Source organism: Drosophila sulfurigaster, chromosome 3, assembly GCF_023558435.1.
Source record: "Drosophila sulfurigaster albostrigata strain 15112-1811.04 chromosome 3, ASM2355843v2, whole genome shotgun sequence".
Classification (NCBI taxonomy): Eukaryota; Metazoa; Arthropoda; class Insecta; order Diptera; family Drosophilidae; genus Drosophila; species Drosophila sulfurigaster.
In genome coordinates, this window is record NC_084883.1 from 49,058,094 (window position 1) to 49,078,693 (window position 20,600).

A 20,600-nucleotide genomic window follows, 5' to 3' on the forward strand; every position below is an offset into this window, starting at 1 on the left:
GTGCTAAAATGTACTGAGTGTTGGCTGGAGGAAGATTTCTTGAGTTCAAGTGTTTGCTCCCGAAATACTCACAATATATATGGTAATGATCATACATATACACATATTTGAGTGCTAGCGATCATTACATTATTATTGAACAATTCTGCAACATTGCAATGATAATTAAATACAATTGCAAATATGTATCAGACAATTCTCACAAATATGCACATAACAAAATATGTAATTGTACCCACATATTACGCCCACTCATTCTAATAATATTAGTTTAACGACTGCTACATAGTAATGCTCTTTTGAAAAGTTGCGGGAAAATAAGTATCGCTTCAGTTATTATCGATAGCACGCTAGCTATTCAAAGAAGGCGACAACACTATTTCGTTATCGCTAGCATTTGTAAAACAAGTTGGTACACTAGCTGGCTGAAGAGTCAAGCAATTGAAATAATTGATAAACTGGTAAGAACGGTCAATATTACACCGTCAAAATTGTGTTTATAAACCATATAAAGTTAATTGTTCGTTTGTTTAGCTACAAACACGTCTTTAGCGTTTAGTTTTGCTTTGTTTTATCGACGCGCCGCCACTCTATTGCGTTTCAATTCCGTTCATTTCTTGCGACAAGTTGGCAGGTACTAACAAATGGCAGCCATTATGCTTCACTAAATTATATTTATGGGGTGAAATTTTCCCATGGTTATACATGTGTGAACAGGTAACAATGGACAAACCCTTGAAAAGGATATATCTTACCTAAAGTCTAGAATGTTCTGAACTGGTTTCTGCAACCCCTAACGGATGCAGCTGTTAAATATCGGGACAAACGTAGGGAGACATTTGCAATCGTTGCTACGCGTTGTTTGGCTGCTGCCTGCGCAGCTATAAATACAGTGCCATTCTCGCTTGTTCCATCATTTCTCATCGGAAATTCGTGCTGTTCGGACGTGTGAATCAAGTCAGAAGTTCTTAGTATTTCTGGAAAGTTACATAACCCAGATAGTGTGAAATAAGAGAAGCAGCACGTTGGTCAACCACTCAAGCAGCAGCAAAGGTGTGTGTGTGTGTTTCTGTGTGTATACCGAAAAGAAAGTTATTTTTACAAAATCAAATACAAAATCATCATGGTGGCCTTTTATGATGATGAGTATGAAGGTATTGAGCAGCCCAAAACTTTAACGTATTGGGTGCGCAATTTTCGCATGAAACGTGTGCAAATGCGTCGCAAAATGCGAGGCTCAGGCAGCCTTCGGGTCAACGCCATATTGTCAACGGCATTATTCAATGCCGAGCATGAACTGCGCAGGAAACAACAGGAACGTTTCAGTCGTTGGCTCGACATTCAAACGAAATTTGTTCCACATGGAAAAACGCATTGTGCCAGCGACGCCAACGAAAAATATGAAACAGCTGCGGCGGAGACTGAAAGAGCTGAATTCGAACGTCGCAATATTGAAAATAACCTATGGAGCAGCGAGCTCAGTGGCCTCGACAGTTTTTTGAGCAGTTTGAGCAGCAGCAACAACAACAACAACGGCAGCAGCAATAACAAAACCAACAACAATGGCAGCAGCAATAATTTCATCACCAACAACAATAACCAACATCACTGCGCCATCGCAGTACATAGTTAGCTAGAGAGAGACAATCATATGTGTGACACATTTGAATATTTGAGAAAAAGCGAGAGGAACATCGTGTGTTCAAGCTTCAACTGTCAAACAAAGCAAAACAGCTATACATGCATATATAATCTGTTTCCTACTTTTTTTTCATATCATTTGTTCATTTTGTTAAATTAGTTTTATTACGAAGAAAAATTTCTCATTTGCAGTCGCAAAACACGTGTGCAAAGCTGTTAAACATAGATTGTAATGAAATGAATATGAAGGCTGTGAGAAGAGTGTGAGATGATGATGATCATGAGGAGGACGTGCAAAAGCAAATGGCCTTCTTGATGTGAACCTGACGAGAGAGCAGTGCGGTGAGTCATTTATGGCTGGCGACTGCTGCTCAATCAACGTCGAATCAATCAATCCAACCGCTCATCAGCATGAAGCCTTTTGGTCCGGGATCACACTCGGTTTGTAATTTTATCTTTATTAATTAGTTTTATAACACAACTAGTTAGTTTCTGTGCTTTTTTTAAGTAGTCAAATTATTTCATACAAAGCGAAGAAAAGAAATCATTTTCACAATCGCATGAATTACAACGACCAGGGTAGTTAGTGCAGTCCAACAACAAAGGCACGTACATCAAAACGACGCCATCTTGTTATGTTTATATGTACATGCGCATGCATGCTCGTGTCTGATAATGTGCGTATGTCTGCTATGTTTTTGTGTATACTCGCAAAAGTTGTTGCTCAGCGCAACAGCCACATGCACACAATCACACGTCTGATTGCAAGTGTGTGTATATATGCATATGTGTACGTGCCTTTGTTTTCTTTTCTCGTTCGTTCGTTCGTATGCATGAGCAAACCTTGGAATGAGCTGGTCCGCTATTTTCTATTTTCGTCGGTGTGAGTGCTGCGTTTGTTGTTTGTATGAGATATTTTAGCTATTGAAGAAGAAGAATAACGGAAAAAACAATTTTTAGATGATTCACATTGAATCCAAATAGACACTCGAGCAGAGCAAGAATAATAACTCTCGTAGCCATAAAGAAAAAGAGAAAATTGTGTAAATATAGAACAAAAACTATAGCAAGCCCCAACGGAACTGATAATTGTAATGTAACATTAAAAATAAAACGTAAATCGTATGTAATTTGGAAATCCAATCACTGTTGACTTTATTTTATTTACTATCTTGTACTCGTATACTTACTCTCTACTACATTTACATTCATATTTCCTTTGCCTCTTTTGTCGTATACATTATTCGTCTATAACTGATTTTGTTTTACAGTTTTCCTGCTCCTCGATACGTTAATGGCAACGATGAGGAGGAACGGAACAACTCTTGACAAACAACAAAAACAACAACCACAGAGCAAGCAACATCTTCATCAACATCGCCTATCGAATTCGAAACATTCGAAATTGCCGATGTGCAATGCAGTGCTATCGATAGCCAAGCGAAATCATCAACAATCTTTTTCAAGATTTTTTGTTTTGTATAACAACAAACAAACACACACTGAGTGAGTCTTCACGTCTGTCCGTCTTCTATCTACATTCGCAACCACAGCCAATCACAGCCGAAACCACCAAAGGCAACGGCAAAGGCAGCGCAAGTTTCCTACACAGTTCGCCGCCGCGCCGAAGCAGCGACGCGCAGCTTAGCAGCGAGCAGAGCGGCAGCAGCAGCAGCAGCGCGCAGCAGCAAAACACCACCGAGTCTCCTTTGCACAAAATCGAAAATGCCAGATGCCAGAGCCTGACACGATACTGAACAATCATAAATGGGGACAAGGCGGGGAATTGCGCGCAGCGGCAGCAGCAGCAGCAGCTTTAGCTCAACAGCAGCAAAAATGTGTGTGTGTGTGTGCGTGCGTGTGAGCTTTATTTGCCTACTACTACTAGCAAGCAACCAACCAATCAACTACCACCACCACCACCACAACTATCACCACCTACTACTCTACATACAGCGCGCTTAGCAGTTGCTCTGACGCCAACCTTCAACCAACCACCCACCATCCACACACGATATTTCTGCATTCAACACACACGGTATTCGTATATCAGCTGCGAACGCAACAACAAATTGCTTTTTCAAATAGATTTACAGCATTCAAAAGGAGGAGACATACAACGAAACAGCAGTAGCAACAACAACGTCACAGTTGAATGTGCCTGTGACGCAACGGAATTTTTCACTCACAACTACGCAGTAGTTTTTCATCATCGTCGTCGTTGTCGTCATCATCAACCTTCGTCTTTGTCATCGTATTGCGGCCCCACTCGCTCTACTTGAATTCGTTTTACTTTACTCTACACTGGTTTTTGGCACGTAAGCCTAATGGGATTTTGCTCGTTAATTAACACTTGAATTGCAGAGACAGTTGCGACCAAGCAGTGCAGCAAGAAGTGCGAATGGACTCTTCACACCTGCTGCTATTCTTTATCTTCTCTATCAAACAAAAACAAAACCTATGTCTTTTAGCGATGCGATTGCAGTTGAGCGGTTCCTGCACGCATATCTTGTGAACTAAGAAATTGACTGACGATCTGACGATCAAAGAGGTCTAGGCAATAACATGGGATCACTGAGAGTACTCAGAGGAAGAAGTTTGAAATATTCTTTATAATCTCATCCCTATCGTTAAGTACAGCCCAAATGTAAGGGCTTCCTCCTCCAATCTTTTTGTAGCGATGTGTCACAGTTGAACAGTGCCTGTGAGCATCATCTTGGAAGGCTAATAATCGGCAATAACATTCGGAAGATGACAGACAGAGAGTGGTTCTACGTTAACCCAGAAATCTGAAACTGAACTGAACTCAATCAGCACGTAAAACCCCTATGTAGTTTAGGACAACGACAATTTTTCGTTTTTAATTTTTTTTAGCGATGCGACGCAGTTGAACGGTGCCTGCGTGCATCCGCAAGCAAATTGTGAGAAAGATGATGAGAGAAGGGGTCTAGAGAAAGAGAACCGATGTCAGCCAGCCAGCCAGTATAAGTCCTTGCAAATATTTGCGCAGTACAAGAGGCAGACCTGACACTTTCAACTACAAACTCTGGCAAAAGCGTAAATCGTTTTCTCATACTCTTAACTCGAACAAAATGCCGCTTTTGTTTCTCATATTCTCTTTTAGCACGTTGCTAGAGCCTTACGAATAATGAATTCCGAAATGGGCTAAATCCATGACAACTACTACCATGAACATGAACTATTCAGATAGCGACAATACAAATACCTGGAGAACGTAAATTTTTACATATTTCTACTCCTCAATTTGGATATTCTATTTTGTTGTAGATAACGAAAACGATACAGATACAAATAACTAAACTAGACATCTATCGATGTGTGAAACCAGCAAGGATATAGATGGGCAATATTTTCTGAAGATGAAATCCTATTCTTATGGAGACAACAATCAGCGTAATTTATTCGCTTTGCCAAAGAACAAAATTGTTTGTTTTTTTTTCTTCGTATTTTTATAGCAATATGACGCAGTTGAACGGTACCTGCGCATATTGGGAAAATGAAATCGAATTGATAAATCCCCGAAAAGAGAAATTAGGCAGCGAGAAAAAGAGAGGAAGCGCCGTCTATCTATGAATGGGCCCCGAAACAATTTCATGTAAATTATTACGCAATTATTCTTTTGAGCCAAAGAATCGTTTTGTGTGTTTTTCTTTCTTCGTATCTTGTAGCGAATATATATGACCGCAGTTGAATGTGCCTGCGCATATCTGCAAGTAGGGCTAAAGAGCTAAAAGCGTCTTCGAAAGACTGAGAAGAGATATCAAGACCCGTCGCAAATGGGAAAAAGAGGAAAACGTTTTCTACTCGCTTCTTATTTCTTTGCTAACCCCTTCCCAGCAGCTTCTTTTCCAAAGGATATTCAATTCTATTGCAGTGCAGGAGATGTTCGCCACACACATAATCAATCAAACAATTGAATCAATCCGCCCCGTGTACATGTAGCAAAATTTCTTGAGGCAATGGGAATCAAATGCCAACTTGAAAGCAATATAAACACCACAACAACACTCGAATCGAATACCGAAACCGAACTTTGTGTCGAAACTTGTTAAGGTCAGGCAATGAATTCCATTTGAATTGCTTAAACCTGTTTTGCAGAGAAAACAAAAAGAGCATGAGACGCTGACCCAATTGATGATTGTCGAGATCGCATCCGGCACACAGCTGTTCAGCTGCTGCTATCTCAGCCTCTGGATTCGCGTGAGACAATTGTTAGCCACATAACTATGCACTTTGCACTTGCGCCTTTTTGCAGCATTATCTCTCGACCGTTTAGCAGCGGAGAAGAAAGTGGAGATGAGGCCTCCACTTAGCTTTCTTTCGCTCTGAGCCACACATAAATCGTTAAAGGGAATCAAGAACGAGACATCAAGTCCATCCACTTTATAGGGGGCGAACACCACTATCACCACAACAACAACAACCATTGCAACTCAACGTTAACAGACTGCGTCAAAGCGTCATACGAATTCCACAGATCCTAAGTAGATCTACTCGTCACAGTGTACAAAAAACACTTAACGTTTTTACATTACAGAGCAAAAACGTTAGCTGCTGCAAGCTGCAAACACTCGTCGACCACAGCTCGATCGACTACAGCGCACTGCTCCAAGTCGCTAATCCTCCAATCCAAGCCAGGCTTAGCGGTCCAGCTCAGCTGCTGCAGGCAAAGCGATACTCCACAAAGAGGGGAGAGACGTTTATATGGCCAGGACCTATCCAGGGGCCAACCAAATGCTGGCAATTCCAGCCAATCAACGCCATACCAGGCGATCCACTACGGCCATACCAGGCCAACTGCTGCCAATTGAAAGCCACGTAATGCATTGCACCGCATATAAAATATATGCGCTCGGTCCGCGCTAAAGGGAAACAAATGCGTTTGGACCGAGACCCGCCACACCACACAATCACCAGCACTCGCTGTCAGAGGCGAGCTGATGTGTTGTCGTTGTTACCGGGCAGCTGCCTGCAAGTACGCTACGGGCATCCAAGCGTCGTCGTCATCATCGTCGTCGTCGTCGTCGTCTTCGACAGTGTGTCTTCAGTCGTCAGTCTACTACTTGCCTAGAGAAGAGATGATGGAGAGGAGAGCGAGCAAGCACACCCTTCCACTGCGTTGTCTGTCTGCTGTGTGTGAGATGCGTGTATGTAATTTGTATGTATGATTTGCCTCGTTTTATGTACCACACACAACATCACACTAGTATCTAGCTTATGTAGCCTATATATCCATGTATATGGCGTTAGCACGCTAGCTAGATCTGTTCCAAGAAAGCTCGTGCCTCCGTCGTTTATCGCAAAAGGGAACCAAATGCGATTAGTGTTCAAGCATCCATTGAAGAAGAAGACTCAGAGACAAGAAGTCAGCCAGAAGCAGCAGAAGACAAGACAAATCCAAACGCAATTCCGAGCAGCAGGCAGAGGCGGCAAAACGGAGCAGCCAGCCACGCAGGCAGAGCAGAAAGACAGAAAGCACAAAGAGGTTAGCGGAGTTCTAATCAGCGCTGGTGGTGTTTTTTTTACAACGGGTTGTAATCTTTTCAATCATTTGTGTAAATTCCTCCTCCTCTCACTTCCATCCTTTATAGCTTAGCAAAAACAATCCGAATCCCCTCTCCTCTCTATAGCGAGCTCGAGACGCGATTAACAGAAATCCATCGCAAAGGGAATCAAATGCGATTAGTGTTCGATGACGATTTAAGAGGCTAGCTAGCTCCTCCCAGCGCCTTCCATTGCTGTGGTGTTTGTATGCTACGCTACGCTTCGCCATTGCCAGTTGAGCGCTTAACTCCTGGTGCAACGTTCAACATACCGCAATAGGGAATCAATTGCGAGGTGGTACTGCAGCAGCGCCAAAACACACACACTACTACCGAGACAGAGAGTAAGAGAGAGTGAGATCGAGAGCGAGCGAGAGAGAGACAGTGGGCCAGTTGAGCGACTTTATGCTCCTGGCAGTGGCATCCCCAGTCCTAAAAGTGTCGTAAATCACATATCAAAAAATCGTAAAGGGAACCCAATACGATATACAGCAGATGCAGCGTCAGCAGCAGGCAGGTGGCAGACAGGGAATCCAAGCCCCAGCAGAGAGCGGAGGCATTTCCGGCCCCGCGACAACAAGTTGCTCTCCAACGTCGTAAATCCACCGTCGTTCTTCCGTGTTGTTGTTGTTGGTGTATGTACGCTTTTCTTCCTCCTCTTCCCCTTGCAGCCTAGATGCAGAGCCAGACAGTAAACGCAATGGTGTGCGTGACAGAGAGACAGTTGTCGATCGATCGATCTAGTTGAGATCATCGTCTGTGCCCCTCATTCAACACGTCGTCGCCCAAGTTGTTCTCAAAGGGAATCCATGAGACACGCGCTACATTCTACATATACTACTCTTCTACTTTCTTTTCTATTTTTTTGTTTTTTTCTTTTTTTTTTAACTATTGTATTTTACAGCAATTTGTATCTATTGTAATCTGGCTCCACAAAATCTAGACTTCTGGCCCATGTGGTGCCACTTATTGTATAATGTCTTTGTGAATGTACGAACAGCACGATGTTGTTCTTCGATTTAACAAATTTTTGTAAATGTGCGAGCCAGTTCATCCCTTACCCCAAAACCATTGTCCTCCCATCTAAGTACTATTGTAAAACATTTGAGATTGTATAATTAGTTATTGTTAAAACTGTGACATGTACATGATTCATATGATGAGATGAAGAACCCCGAAACACAGCTGGCAGAGCAGTCCGACCCCCCCTTTTGGATGATGGTTCATCCCATACAGAAAGAGGCGAGAGGGCGAGCGAAAGCGAGGGAATTGAATGGCACTACTACTCTACTACCAACTCCAGTCCAGTCGAGTGCTTGTGAAAGGCGGGCCATCTCGTATGACATTTTGATGTCGTACTCTCATCTGGGTGTCGTTTTCGACGCTCCTAGCTGGTGATCGATCTACAGGCAGCAGAGGCAAGCAGTGTAAAGGCGGGCATCCGTTCAATGGGGATGGATGCGCCCTGCGCTCCCTTCCACTCTACTACTTCAGATGGAGAATTGCCATCATGAATCATCTCGAGCTCTCTTGGGTGTTCTTCGACTTCGTCTGATGTCGCAGCACTTGAATTCCTCGTTGATATTCAAAATGGTCCATATTCTTCCGAGTATGTGTGTGATGCTGTGGAATCTGCTGAGAGATCATCTTCATCCCTTTCGAAATGGTTTTTCGACGCTTCACTTAACAAAACGAAGCTGTGCCACCAAAACTGCAAATTAAACTGAACTGAGCTGGAAGAAGAGAACACTTCGCTTGCTTTATATAGCATCGTCACATCCTTGTAACGTCTTCATCTACTTCATATGGTTGAGCAGCTTTCTCGAATTCGGATACGGATCAAGCGAGATCCAGGGCGCAACAACTTCCACTACTAACATATTCAAGAGCAACCAACTATGACCAACCATCATTATTCTCATCGACATGCACGCACAATAAGCACTCTTCAACTCTCTCAACCACCACGACTACCACTACTTGTTTCGCTGGGCCTAGGACACACAATATGCAGTGCGTATACGTAATACGCGAAATGCGATTGTTTTTCGTTCTCTATTTTGACATCTGGACTTGAGTGAGGCTGACTCGTGAGGCACGAGCAGAGGACAACTGCAGACCGACCAAACTTCCAAAACTCAAATCATCGCTTGCAACTTCGCATTGACAACACACCACACATACTCTCGTATTCCTCCCCTGCAGTTGGTGGGCAGCTCTTCTTCGATAGGATTTAGGATTTTCGTTGAACGTGTTCATCTTCCGTTTCTGAGTGGCGCTTAGGATTGAATGAATGGGAATTTTCTTGAAGGATCTCGCTTATTGTCGCAAGTTTTGTCGCAACATTTTTCGGTAACGCATTTTCGCTTTGACGGCAGCGTGGGATAACCAAGTATGGACGGCAGCGTGGGATACCTCGAATTGACGGCAGCGTGGGACACCACTAAGAGTGGACGGCGGCGCTGGATGCAATACCATAACCATGGAGATGAGACGGCAGCGAGGGATTCGCATGTTGCGCAACGTGGGATTTGTATTAGGGCTTCGGTTAGGCGAGGGCGCTAGGGACAACGCTTCTACTCTATAGGCATCGGCAACGTGGGATACCGAATCGACTGCGGCGAGGGAAAACCTTAAACCCCTGTGGACTGGAGCGGACCGGACCGGGCTGATGGGACTGACGGCGAGGGAGATCTAGCGGATGGATGACTGCGGCGTGGGAAATACTCTTTTGGGACAGCGGCGAGGGAGCACACTTGACTGCGGCGTGGGAATTCACTTGACGGCTGCGTGGGATATTTCCTGACGGCGGCGCGGGAGCACTCGGACTGCGGCGTGGGAGTTTCTGACGGCGGCGTGGGATTTTACCGGACTGCGGCGCGGGAGCCTCATCGGGTTTTTGTTTGCTTCATTTCTTTGATCATCGTCGGTATTCCTCCTACAAAGCAACAGACGGCAAGAAGCTAATGCTGCAAATGCTATAATAATAATCATACGTTCAAAGCTGATATACCCTGATATACATTCTAAAATACCGTGTATTGCGGACATCTGGCATCTATGTAGATTCAAAATCAGATTTGTTCGTAATCGCCGTCTCCCAGTATATATATATAATTAACATTGACAATTCTCCACCGCACCCTTGACTTAACAACCCCCATAAATGGAGCCAATCATCATTTCTGCATTTACTCTATATATAAAATCTATATACGCTATATATATAATATATATGCGATATGTTCCTGGAATACCGGAAAGCAAGCCATTTAATACGATGATCAAGATAATCCCGTGATCACTTGCGGATTATCTGCTGAATAAATGTTTTTTGAAAAAATGAACTCAACCTTGACTTGTTATTTTCGGCGAATTTTAAGATGATTTTAATTTCAGATTGTAGGATAGTTTAGCTTCTACCAGAGCTTGAAAAGTCTGGCAAAAATGTTGGTGCTGTTGTGGGGAAGCGAATAATTTCCAGTATGATTGCCGTGGATGGGATTCGCTGGATTAGCTGGATAGTATGTTGGGAAGCTAATGTTGTTGTGGGGATGGTCGCCCCCATGAAGCGAATAATTTCCAGTGTGATTGCCGTGGATGGGATTCGGCATGTAATCGTACTTAACTGGATAGAATGTTGGGAAGCTAGTGTTGTTGTGGGGACGATAGCCCCCATGAAGCGAATAATTTCCAGTATTATTGCCGTAGATGAGATTCGGTCCCGAATTGTAAGCGGGCTTAGCTAGATGGTGGTTCTGGTAACTAATGTTGTGGCTGGTATAGTTCCATCCAGCTGCATGAGGGTTGCTATAGTGCGTTGCATTTCGACGATACGAAGGAATGATACGACGGGAACTTACTTCGGGACTGAAGCAGGTCAAGAAAAAAACTGTAAGCGATGCAAATATGTCAGGTGGAAAGCACAGAAAAAATTGATAACGTAAGCTTTAACCTATGGCTATGGCCAGCTGATAAGGTTTCAACAACATAACGGAGGTTGGTATTATTTCCCGTGTGCGGTGCGAACGATGCGAAAGACGAAAAGGAACTGACTAAAATCAAAATAGTGCTTCCGTCTTCCACATCAAATGCTTTGCTTATCGGAAAATGAGACAACAACTGAGTCTTCTAATTCTTTGATGGTTCATCCCACACAGAAAGAGGAGAGAGAGAGAGAGCACTACCAGGAGAGTACTACCAGAAAGAACTACTACCAACTCCAGTCCAGTTGAGTGCTTGTGCAAGGCGGTTCATCTCCTATGACATTTTAATGTACTCTCGTCTGGGTGTCGTTTTCGCTGGTGATCGATCTACAAGAAGCAGAGACAACGACTGTGGCGTTGGAATTCACTTGACGGCTGCGGCGCGGGAGCATCATCGGGTTTTTGTGTTCTTCATTTCTTTGATCATCGTCGGTATTCCTCCTACAAAGCAACAGACGGCTAATGCTGCAAATTCTATATTGTGTATTGCGGACATCGGGCATCTATGTAGATTCAAAATCAGATTTGTTCGAAGTCGCCGTCTTCGCACCCTTGACTTATCAACCCATATAAATGGAGCTTTCTGCATTTACTCTACATATATATCACATCTATATATATGCGCTACGTTCCTGGAAAGCAAGCCATTTAATACTATGATCAAGATAATCTCGTGATCACTTGCGGATTATCTGCTGAATAAATGTTTTTTTTTAAATGAACTCATTCTTCACTTGTTATTTTGGACAAATTTGAAGATGATTTTAATTTCAGATTGTAGGATATTTCAGCTTCTACCAGAATTTAAAAAGTCTTGCGAAAATGTTGGTGTTGTTGCGGGGACGATATCCACCATGAAGCGAATAATTTCCAGGACGATTGCCGTAGATGGGATTCGGTCCCGAATTGTAAGCGGGCTGAGCTGGATAATGCTGCTGGAAGCCAATGTTGGGCCTGGTATAGTTATGTCCCGGATAAGTCTGGGCCGGCGCATAGTACGTTGCATTCGGACGACCAAAGTTCCGAGCAAAGCAACTTATTTCGGGACTGAAGCAGGCCAAGAAAAGAGCTATAAGCGATGCAAATATGTCAGGTGGAAAGCACAGCAAATATTGATAACGTAAGCTTTAACCTATGGCTATGGCCAGCTGATAAGGTTTCAACAACATAACGGAGGTTGGTAATATATTCCGTGTGTGGTGCGAACGATGTGAAAGACGAAAAGGAACTGACTAAAAACGAAATAGTGCTTCTCTGGTCCACGTCAAGTGCGCTGCTTATCAGAACATGAGACAACAACTGAGTCTTCTAATTCTTTATATAGCACAATGTACTGTAGAAAGTTGCCTTATCGGGAACAACATTGTGTCGGGAAACTGTTTGTTTTGACTAAGCTGTTGACAACAATGTGAAGACGCCCGCAAGTCTGCTCGACTATGAAGTACACCGGAGGTAGATGACTTAAAAACTGTAAGTCCTTTAGAGACTAGACTTTTTATTCACCTCAAAAATAGCAAAGTTTTAAAAATGTTTCATGTTTTTCAGTATTAAGATAAGGACCAAGTTTGAATAGTCCCTTAACATTTTGCGATTATATTTCACAGTCAGCTTATTTTTTTTTAGCGAATTTCCGGAAAATTTGGTAGCAATAATATTTATAATATTAGAATGAGCCCACGATGAACTTTAGCCAATTAAACAGTTGATGTGGAATAATAATAATATTTTTATGGAACAACAGTCGCCTACTTCAGTCTGTTACATACCCTACTACGTGAGTATTACGCTCTTGTTCCTTTTACCTACCACGTTCAGAAATAAAACAGTTGTCATACTTGTTTTACAGTTGATATTATTACACCTGATACTAAATATATGTGTTGTCTAAAGATATGTACATGATTCATCTGGCTTCAGCCGCGCTGCATGGGAAACAGACCTTGACAACTGCCCCGTCGCACAATTTGTACATCTGTGAATGTGAAGATTGAGTCATTTTATGGTATATGCAATGCGGATATCAAACTGAAGCTCACCTCGACCACAGAAGCGCGCACAATTGAACTTCTGCTCGTTGAGATACAATTGCCGGTCGCTGCCACAGATGGGATTATATTCGGGCGTTGTCGGACACCGGCCAAAACAGTCCAAGAACTGAGGCGTAGGTGCCGAAGCAGCGGTCACAAAAAGGTGCCATCGTACCCACTACCGGCAAATTGTTAACAAGCACAAAGTCACCGGTGGATCGTGCGGTTGTTGACGGTGCTGTCGGAGGTGCATCTGTGGTGTGTGCAAAGATTAGAAAATCTCGACCGTCTATCTGTGCATTTGTGATAACGACACAGACTGTTAAGAGCAATAATCTTAGAGAGTTATGCATGTTTAGATGCTTGGATGGTTGTGGATCAACTGACTAGCTTGGAGGTTGCGCTCGCACTAAGCCAAGCCCCATGTTGACCATGTTAGTGCATAGTTAATAAGTCTAATACACATATAGACATATATATATCTCATGAGACTGGTTTTTTAGCGATTAATTTCTGGTAAATCCAGTTCCGAGTCAAGTTTGTTTACAATCGAATGCGATAACCCATAACTGGGGACATCCCCAAAAGCCACAACCGTTTTGTTTTCAAGATTCAAATATAATTAGTTCAAGCAAAGTAAAGCAGCCGGGAAAGTCTCCCACGCATAGTTATATAATATTTTAATAAGCAAGTTTCAAGGAAAGTTTTCTGCAGTAAAGTAGAAACAGAATCTTTCCCTAAGTTGTTGCATATATGCATACATATATGTATTATTTTAGTAATTCAATTCAATATCAAAAGACAAATGTAGATTAAGTTTCAAGTAAATGGATTCACAATTAAGAAATAAGATTTGCAATTATATAAATATTTGGTTGACTTTATGTCGACTCAGCTCGATGTGTTACTCATTGCTGTATAAACTTTTACTTCAGTCTGCTGAACTTTAATATTCTTAGCCTATAATTATGACATTATAAGGTGCGGCGGTGACGCGAGGACCCGGCATAGAGTAAGTGGGGGAAACGTACTGCATTGACTGCTCCAACTTCTTGTAGGCAGCGCTGCGCAAACCTATAGTAGCTAACGATGAAAAGATATATGTATAATACTTCCATAATATATCACTGCTCCAACTTACAGTTCGAAGTGCGTGGCACAACAAAAGCTGCCTCGGTTTCTCCGGGTTTCTGTTGCAAGTGTGGATTGATTGCACGTTGCAAACATTTACCCATGTGGATGCCACGTCGTGGTCGACCACAGCGGCAAATCTCCATAAGATTCTTGTGCATTTGTGGTGAAATAAAGTGAGCATCGCCCTTGCCATCATGCTCATAAGGACAGACATCTGAAATCATCAATTAAATTAAATGTTTTACCCATTTACCATACTTTACCTTGAAGAGTTTGTTTCTCCTTCAGCTGTTTGTCAATTTCGTCCTGATGATAAAACTTATTCGTTTCAGCCTCGGCAACTTTTGTCCATACAACAGGATAATTGCTACGGGATTTGTGTTCCATGCGCACCATCTCCTTCCTTTAGATTACAGTATAAAATCATTGTTTACATTTGACAATTAGTTAATTAAATTAATTTATTTACACTTTTCCAATTAGTTTAGCCGGATCCATTTTGAGGCTTCTAATACTTGTTTAAGAATTATATACTGAAACTTATTGAAACGTGTATTTATTATTGGTAATTAATTTTCCATAGCAACCTTTTAGGTTACCCGGGTAGCACATAATCGACAGACAAGAAAGAATAACATATTGAAAAATATATCTCGAGACACAGGACTCGCAATAATCAGACAGGATACGACCTAGAAATACGCTGTTTCGGTTTATAAAAATTACCTTTCAACTGGTCTGTTGGCAGAACATTGTTACTTTTCAGTAAGCCAGTCAGTTTGTATTGAGCAAGCTTAACCTTGTGTCAAACGACTTCACGATCGGCCTTAAAATGACAGAGATAAGGTGAATTTTATTTTTGCTTGCTATAACTAAATGACAAGCGTCCTTTATCGAAAATAAGCTATATCTCGGCCATATTCTTGCGGATTCTCAAAGGACACATATTGCTAGGATCGTAAGGACCAACTCTATCGATTGGCATCAAAAAAATATGGGGTCATCTAGGAATGCAACACTTGTAATTTTTTGGTTCAGGGCCGAAGAAAACAAGCGTGAATCACAAATTCCAGGATAACTCGGGAACCTCAAGGACGATCGGGATCAAATTTGGTAGGATAATAGTCCGTACTAAAACGCTTCGTTTGACACAGGACTTGCAAGGATCCGACAGGATACAGCCGAGATATACGCTATTTTCTTTATACCAAAAAGTCCTTGTAACTTGGCTGTTTGCAGGACATTCGTCCTTTTTATTATGTCAATCAGTATTTGTTGCCAAGAGCTTTCCTTGTGCCAAAGGACATCCCGATCGTCCTTCAAATGGCCGAGATACGGTGAATTTTCTGGCTTTTTGTAATTTTTTCTATGCCTACTATGCCTACCCCTTAAAAAAATTCAGATGTATTTTTTCCAAAAATCCTTGAAATCCATAGATGCCAATCGATAGTATTAGTTGCTGTGATGATAAAAAAGTATGTCCTAGCGATATCCTGCAGGACTTAGCTGAGTTATGGCTAAAAATTGGTTTTTTAAAGAATACAAATTGTATAGTTAAAAAACAAGAACAAATAAATTGTATTGTTGTTGGGTATTTTCTTCTTTATTATTATCATAATGTATGTATGTAATATCGGAATTTCAAATTTGTTGTATTTGCATTAATTGTATTTGTTGTTTGAATCGAGTTTATTAAATAAATTGTAGAAAAATGCAACCTACATTTTTCAAATACTTGTAGCTAAATTTTGCGTGTTTTTTTGTTGTTGTTGTTGTTTGTATTCTGTAATTTATATTTAATGTTTAATGTTTATTACATATGTATGTACGTACATGGGTGTACGTTATTATAATATTGTTTTTCACATGAACAAGCTTGAAATTTACACTTTTAGTGCCTAACTATTAATTTTAGTACATTTGCGTATAATTTGATTTATCCCTTTTTGTTTGTAATGGTAGCTTAGTTAAGACTATATAAAGTTAGAAAAAATGTTCACGTTTTCGATTTAGATTTCGACGTAGATATTTTAGTAGAGATAAAGATATAGATAGGCATAGGGCATAGGATAATATATACATACATATATGCGAAGAATTTAAGGGGCGAATATGCGAGAACTGAATTCTTGAATTTGCGGCACATTTGATGATATCCATAATGATATTGTGATTAAATGTTTATTTATAATTTATGTATAAATAATGCCTATATTGTTTTTTGCATAGTACTCTCGTAAGTTAAGTTCATTTCGTTTTAGTTTCGATAAAACCCGATAAATTGTTGTTTTGGAATTTCATAAATTTGATTTGTATTTACAAATTAGTTGCATGAATCAATTATGAATGGAAAGCTTGGTGCAGTTCGATTTGATTAGAGATTAAAAAGGTGCCAAGATATTGAAATAATTATAATAATTACAAATGTATATATCTATATGTATAACTATGTATAAGGATCGAGGGATCGTTAAATATTCTTGTTTTTTTTTTTGTTTTGTTTTCTTTTGTAGTTAGGCTTCATCTTAAATATATACAAGTCGCTGTCGATTATTGATTATGATTATTGCTAAATGCAATGCAAGGACCGATTACAGGACACGGATGCGGCACAGACTGACGGACAGACGAAAAATACAGTCAAAATTACATTTACAATCTTTTTTGTTTTACTTAAAAGTTAGACAACATACACTTTAGCCTAAATATAATATAATATATATATATATAATAATAACAATGCCAACACGCACAATCAACGATTTTGGCTACAATAACAGTTGTTGTTTGGTACACACACTCTTTCGTTCCACATACTACTTTCTCTTGCATTACTTTCGTTTTGCGATTTCGCTTTTTCTCTGCATTTCTGTTAAAGTACTACATTTCACAATATAGTTCATGTATATATATATATATATAATTGTATATATATATATTGTAGATATATATAGGTATAACTATAGATATCTATCTGTGTATGCATGTATATATAATAAATTTTCTTTTAAACAAAAAGTCAGTCCATAGTTTTGGTTTCTTATCAGATCGGCATTTTGTGTTGCACGCTCGATGATGATGAACATTATTATAATATGCTTATGACGACGACAATGATGAACGATCGATGGTTTCCGATTTAGATTTTCATGAAAAATCGTTCTCACAATATGCCATTCGTATAATATTGATAACCATCGTACAGTTTGGTGGACAGGCTCTTCAGCGAGTCCTGGACAAGCTGCTCAACTTTGCGTTCCATTTCCTGCTCAGTTAAATTCATGTGAAAGCGTTTACGGAGATTCTGTACGGTGCCGGAACAGCCATTCTTAAAGCATGGCAACTGGGCATCTGCAAAGAATTATGATTCATTAATACATATTAATGTGGATAAATATGTGATGTCTTCACTTACTGCTGCGCATGATTTCTACAAAGTTGATAATGCGATCCATATGCTTGCGCGCTGACATCATGCCGACGAGCAGCAGGCGATTGAATTCGCGCCAATGTTCAGAGCTGGTGCCGCCCATAACATCGACAAACTCGTGTGTGAGCTTAAAAGGTGATTGCTCAAAACCTAGAAAAGATTGTAATACAGCATTGATAATGAAACTTTTATTTAGTTCAGCTTTTAATGCTTACCCAAATTCTTTGGAGATATGCTCAGAATGAAGCCAAAGTCTATGTGTATAATGTGGCCATCCGAATGGAAGAGTATATTGCCATTATGCCTGGGAGAAAAAGTAATGAAAAGTTAGCTATTGTAATCGCTCAATAAGTATTGTATGCTTACCTGTCCTTAACCTGCAGCAGATAGGATATCAGGCAATATGCCGCACAGCTCTGCACAAAGTTCTTTTGAGCACGACGAAAACTTTCGCCCGTTGACGTGCCGTATTCATCAATAAAATAATCTCGCAACGATTTGTTCGAGTTCTTTTTGATTTGATGCAGCGAAACGGTGTTCAAAATGGGCTCAATCAAGCCGCTGTCATTCGATAGGCAAATGATTTTATATGGACGCACCCACAGATCCACCTGCTCCTCCAGCCAAATAATCTTGAACATCTGCAGAAGAGAAAACAAAGTATTAACAATAGTCTCTAAAATGTGAAATAGTATTTGAATTACCTGTAGCAGTTGTGTGGCCATCAGTTCCTGACGCAAATCGTCGCCACACTTGACAATGGCTGAGAGCAGTCTCCAGCTGGACAGATGTCCGTATGGCGATGACTCACGTATCAGTTTCTCCTTCTCATCCCAGGGTTCCTAAGTCATAGAAAAGTATTCCCGTATTAGTTGATTGATTCATATTGTTCTTTAATGCTTTCTGCTTACCTTTAGCGCGGCTGCCGAGGGATCCTCGGGATCATTGCTGAACGACTTAGTGTTTTCGCAGTTCAAATTGTTGCAATGCCGCGTACGCACATCGCCAATGTTGAAGACAACTGGTGGACCTGCTAAACAGAATTATTAATTCAATAAGTTATTATTCCAAAAGCGATTTCAACTGCTGCTCACCTTGATCTCTGGAGTCACACGAGTCCAGCGACATTTGGGAAATGGCATCGCGTTCGCTGTTCTTACGCATATGCAAATATTGAGCGGTGATCTCATCATCCTCCTGTGACCACACGTCATCTTCCTGCAGCTGCAATCCTCCCAGCGACAACAGATTTCCGCCACAATTTCCATTGTGGCTTGCCGGCTCTCCACAACCATTTTCGGCCCCATTCTCTGCCGCCTTCTTACGCCTACAGCTGGAGCCATGATGACTGCTGCTGCAGCTGGAGGTGCGACTACAGCTTTGGTGATGCGCCTGCAGACAGCCGCCATCCAAATGCTCCTCACTCTTTGTATGTCGCAGTGTTGGCATCATTTTGGGTATCAGCGGTGAGGTGTAGATATCGGGGACTTCGACGACCTCCACGTAGATGATGTACGGCGTCTTATCCTTGGAGTTGAGCACTGCAGTCTTCTCCTCTGTGATGCGCACCACATGATGCGGAATGTCCGAGTAGAGCGGCAACCAAACACGCGCTGGCAAATTCTTATTGATCAGATTGAGCGACATGCGAAGCGCTGAGGTCTTTTCCGCCTTTGAGGGCAACGCGGTTAGATTCTTGCCCACATTCATCAGCGCCTTCATGAACTCCTTTTGTGGGGCTGTTCGTGGTGCTCCACAACTGCACAAAGTACGTTGTCCGAGCAGTCCATTGACCTGTCCACGCACCGTCTCAAAGCAGGTGCAACCGTTGTCGAAAGCACGCCCCGAATTCAGATCGCCGAGACACAGCTTGGCCGGTGTGCTTGGCAACGTTTGCGTCGTATACGGCGGCTGCTGATACATCCGATGGCTGATGCTCAACGTGTGTGGACTGCGTGAATCCGTTAGCAGCACTGTGGCATCCGATTGCGAGCGATGATGCGTCTTCTTCACCAGGGCCACAGCTGGACCCCGTGCCGACTCCGATTTGGTTTGCTGCTTTTGCTCGCGCTTCGAGAAGATCTCCTTCATCAATGCTAGCTTGGACTTGCGACTGCTCGTGCCGAGCGTGTCCAGTTGATAGTTGTACGCCTCCAACAGCCACAGACACTTGAGCGAAAAGTCCACAGACTTGCGACAACGTATGGTCAAATAGGGATCCAACACTTCCGCTAACTCATCCATCTGTATGTACATCACTATCAACTGGGGAATATACAGATCGACCACATGATCGGGGAAGCTGAAGATCTTGTTGCCAATGAAGCTCAAGACACCCGGTTCCTTGGAGTAGAACAAATAGTGCACGGCGAAGTGTATATTGAAGACGGGTGACTCGAAGAAACGCAACAATCCACTGGGTCCACGTTCCGCACTCTGTTGAGCATTCGCTGTTGGCGCCCTCTCGCTGATGAAGTACTTGACCACGCCGGGCACCGGCTGGAGATGTTTGTGCAGCGAACTGATCGACGAGCTCTTCAGCAGCGTTGCATCCTCGATCTCTGCGCCTGGCAAACGCAGATTCAGCGTGCGTTCCTTGATTTTCACTTCCTCGGCAACGCCTTTGCTTCCCTCTGTTGTTGGCTCTGTGGCAGCTGTGGGCGTGGCTGCTGCTGAAGCAGATGCAGCGGCGGCAGCAGCTGCTGCCTTTTTACTGGAGTTCGAGGTGAGCAGACTGAAGAACTCTTTCTTCTTGGAGATGTCTGTGGGTGACTTGACCTGATCCTGTGGCGTTGTCGCTGTGGGCGTGGCACTCCCC

At 42.0% G+C, this 20,600-nt stretch overlaps 5 protein-coding genes and 2 long non-coding RNA genes across 10 annotated transcripts in view; 3 read left to right on the forward strand and 4 right to left on the reverse strand.

Annotated features, from left to right (window-relative positions):
• Window positions 1-55: 55 nt before the first annotated feature.
• On the forward strand, window positions 56-10,552 carry LOC133840937 (uncharacterized). Of its 4 annotated transcripts, none has more exons than XR_009894226.1 (4): window positions 896-1,053; window positions 1,834-2,082; window positions 2,913-7,147; window positions 7,254-10,552. It is a non-coding gene; the product is annotated as an uncharacterized LOC133840937 (long non-coding RNA). The 4 variants fall into 4 exon arrangements; XR_009894227.1 differs by having other exon boundaries at window positions 2,913-6,820; window positions 6,877-10,552; XR_009894225.1 differs by having other exon boundaries at window positions 2,913-10,552.
• LOC133840933 (putative uncharacterized protein DDB_G0281733) lies at window positions 1,060-1,827 on the forward strand. The gene has a single exon (XM_062273129.1). It carries the CDS (start codon window positions 1,124-1,126, stop codon window positions 1,631-1,633), a length of 510 nt encoding a protein of 169 aa, XP_062129113.1. The 5' UTR covers window positions 1,060-1,123; the 3' UTR covers window positions 1,634-1,827.
• Window positions 9,460-13,662, reverse strand: LOC133840934 (uncharacterized). Its single transcript, XM_062273130.1, is given in 4 exon segments — window positions 9,460-11,097; window positions 12,998-13,163; window positions 13,228-13,372; window positions 13,374-13,662. Coding segments are annotated over 3 exon segments (402 nt in total). The 5' UTR covers window positions 13,572-13,662; the 3' UTR covers window positions 9,460-11,097; window positions 12,998-13,104.
• Window positions 11,926-12,484, reverse strand: LOC133841867 (uncharacterized). Its single transcript, XM_062274649.1, has 2 exons — window positions 12,324-12,484; window positions 11,926-12,260 (listed from the first exon to the last, which is right to left on the reverse strand). The coding sequence occupies exons 1-2, from the start codon at window positions 12,358-12,360 to the stop codon at window positions 11,986-11,988; spliced, it is 312 nt and encodes a 103-aa protein (XP_062130633.1). The 5' UTR covers window positions 12,361-12,484; the 3' UTR covers window positions 11,926-11,985.
• Window positions 13,663-14,084: 422 nt separating the features above from the next.
• On the reverse strand, window positions 14,085-14,920 carry LOC133840950 (uncharacterized). The gene is made up of 4 exons (XM_062273178.1): window positions 14,822-14,920; window positions 14,616-14,755; window positions 14,360-14,566; window positions 14,085-14,301 (listed from the first exon to the last, which is right to left on the reverse strand). The coding sequence occupies exons 1-4, from the start codon at window positions 14,848-14,850 to the stop codon at window positions 14,174-14,176; spliced, it is 504 nt and encodes a 167-aa protein (XP_062129162.1). The 5' UTR covers window positions 14,851-14,920; the 3' UTR covers window positions 14,085-14,173.
• On the forward strand, window positions 14,085-16,972 carry LOC133840957 (uncharacterized). The gene is made up of 2 exons (XR_009894234.1): window positions 14,085-14,230; window positions 14,362-16,972. It is a non-coding gene; the product is annotated as an uncharacterized LOC133840957 (long non-coding RNA).
• Window positions 16,973-17,047: 75 nt separating this feature from the next.
• The window catches only part of LOC133840942 (uncharacterized), a 42,506-nt gene continuing 38,953 nt past the window's right edge, over window positions 17,048-20,600 (reverse strand). Inside the window, 7 exon segments of the mRNA XM_062273165.1 lie at window positions 17,048-17,703; window positions 17,768-17,932; window positions 17,998-18,086; window positions 18,149-18,423; window positions 18,487-18,624; window positions 18,694-18,812; window positions 18,877-20,599. Coding sequence (XP_062129149.1) covers window positions 17,516-17,703; window positions 17,768-17,932; window positions 17,998-18,086; window positions 18,149-18,423; window positions 18,487-18,624; window positions 18,694-18,812; window positions 18,877-20,599 — 2,697 coding nt within the window. The 3' untranslated portion in view covers window positions 17,048-17,515.

Bases quoted from the DNA above. Each gene is read 5' to 3' on its own strand.
- LOC133840933 (XM_062273129.1), top strand. From the start codon at position 1,124: ATGGTGGCCTTTTATGATGATGAGTATGAAGGTATTGAGCAGCCCAAA.
- LOC133841867 (XM_062274649.1), bottom strand. From the start codon at position 12,360: ATGTTGTTGAAACCTTATCAGCTGGCCATAGCCATAG. The intron at 12,261-12,323 runs GTTAAAGCTTAC...CATCGCTTATAG, and splicing joins TCAGCTGGCCATAGCCATAG to CTCTTTTCTTGGCCTGCTTC.
- LOC133840950 (XM_062273178.1), bottom strand. From the start codon at position 14,850: ATGGATCCGGCTAAACTAATTGGAAAAGT. The intron at 14,756-14,821 runs GTAAATAAATTA...TGTAATCTAAAG, and splicing joins GCTAAACTAATTGGAAAAGT to GAAGGAGATGGTGCGCATGG. The intron at 14,567-14,615 runs GTAAAGTATGGT...TGATGATTTCAG, and splicing joins GGAGAAACAAACTCTTCAAG to ATGTCTGTCCTTATGAGCAT.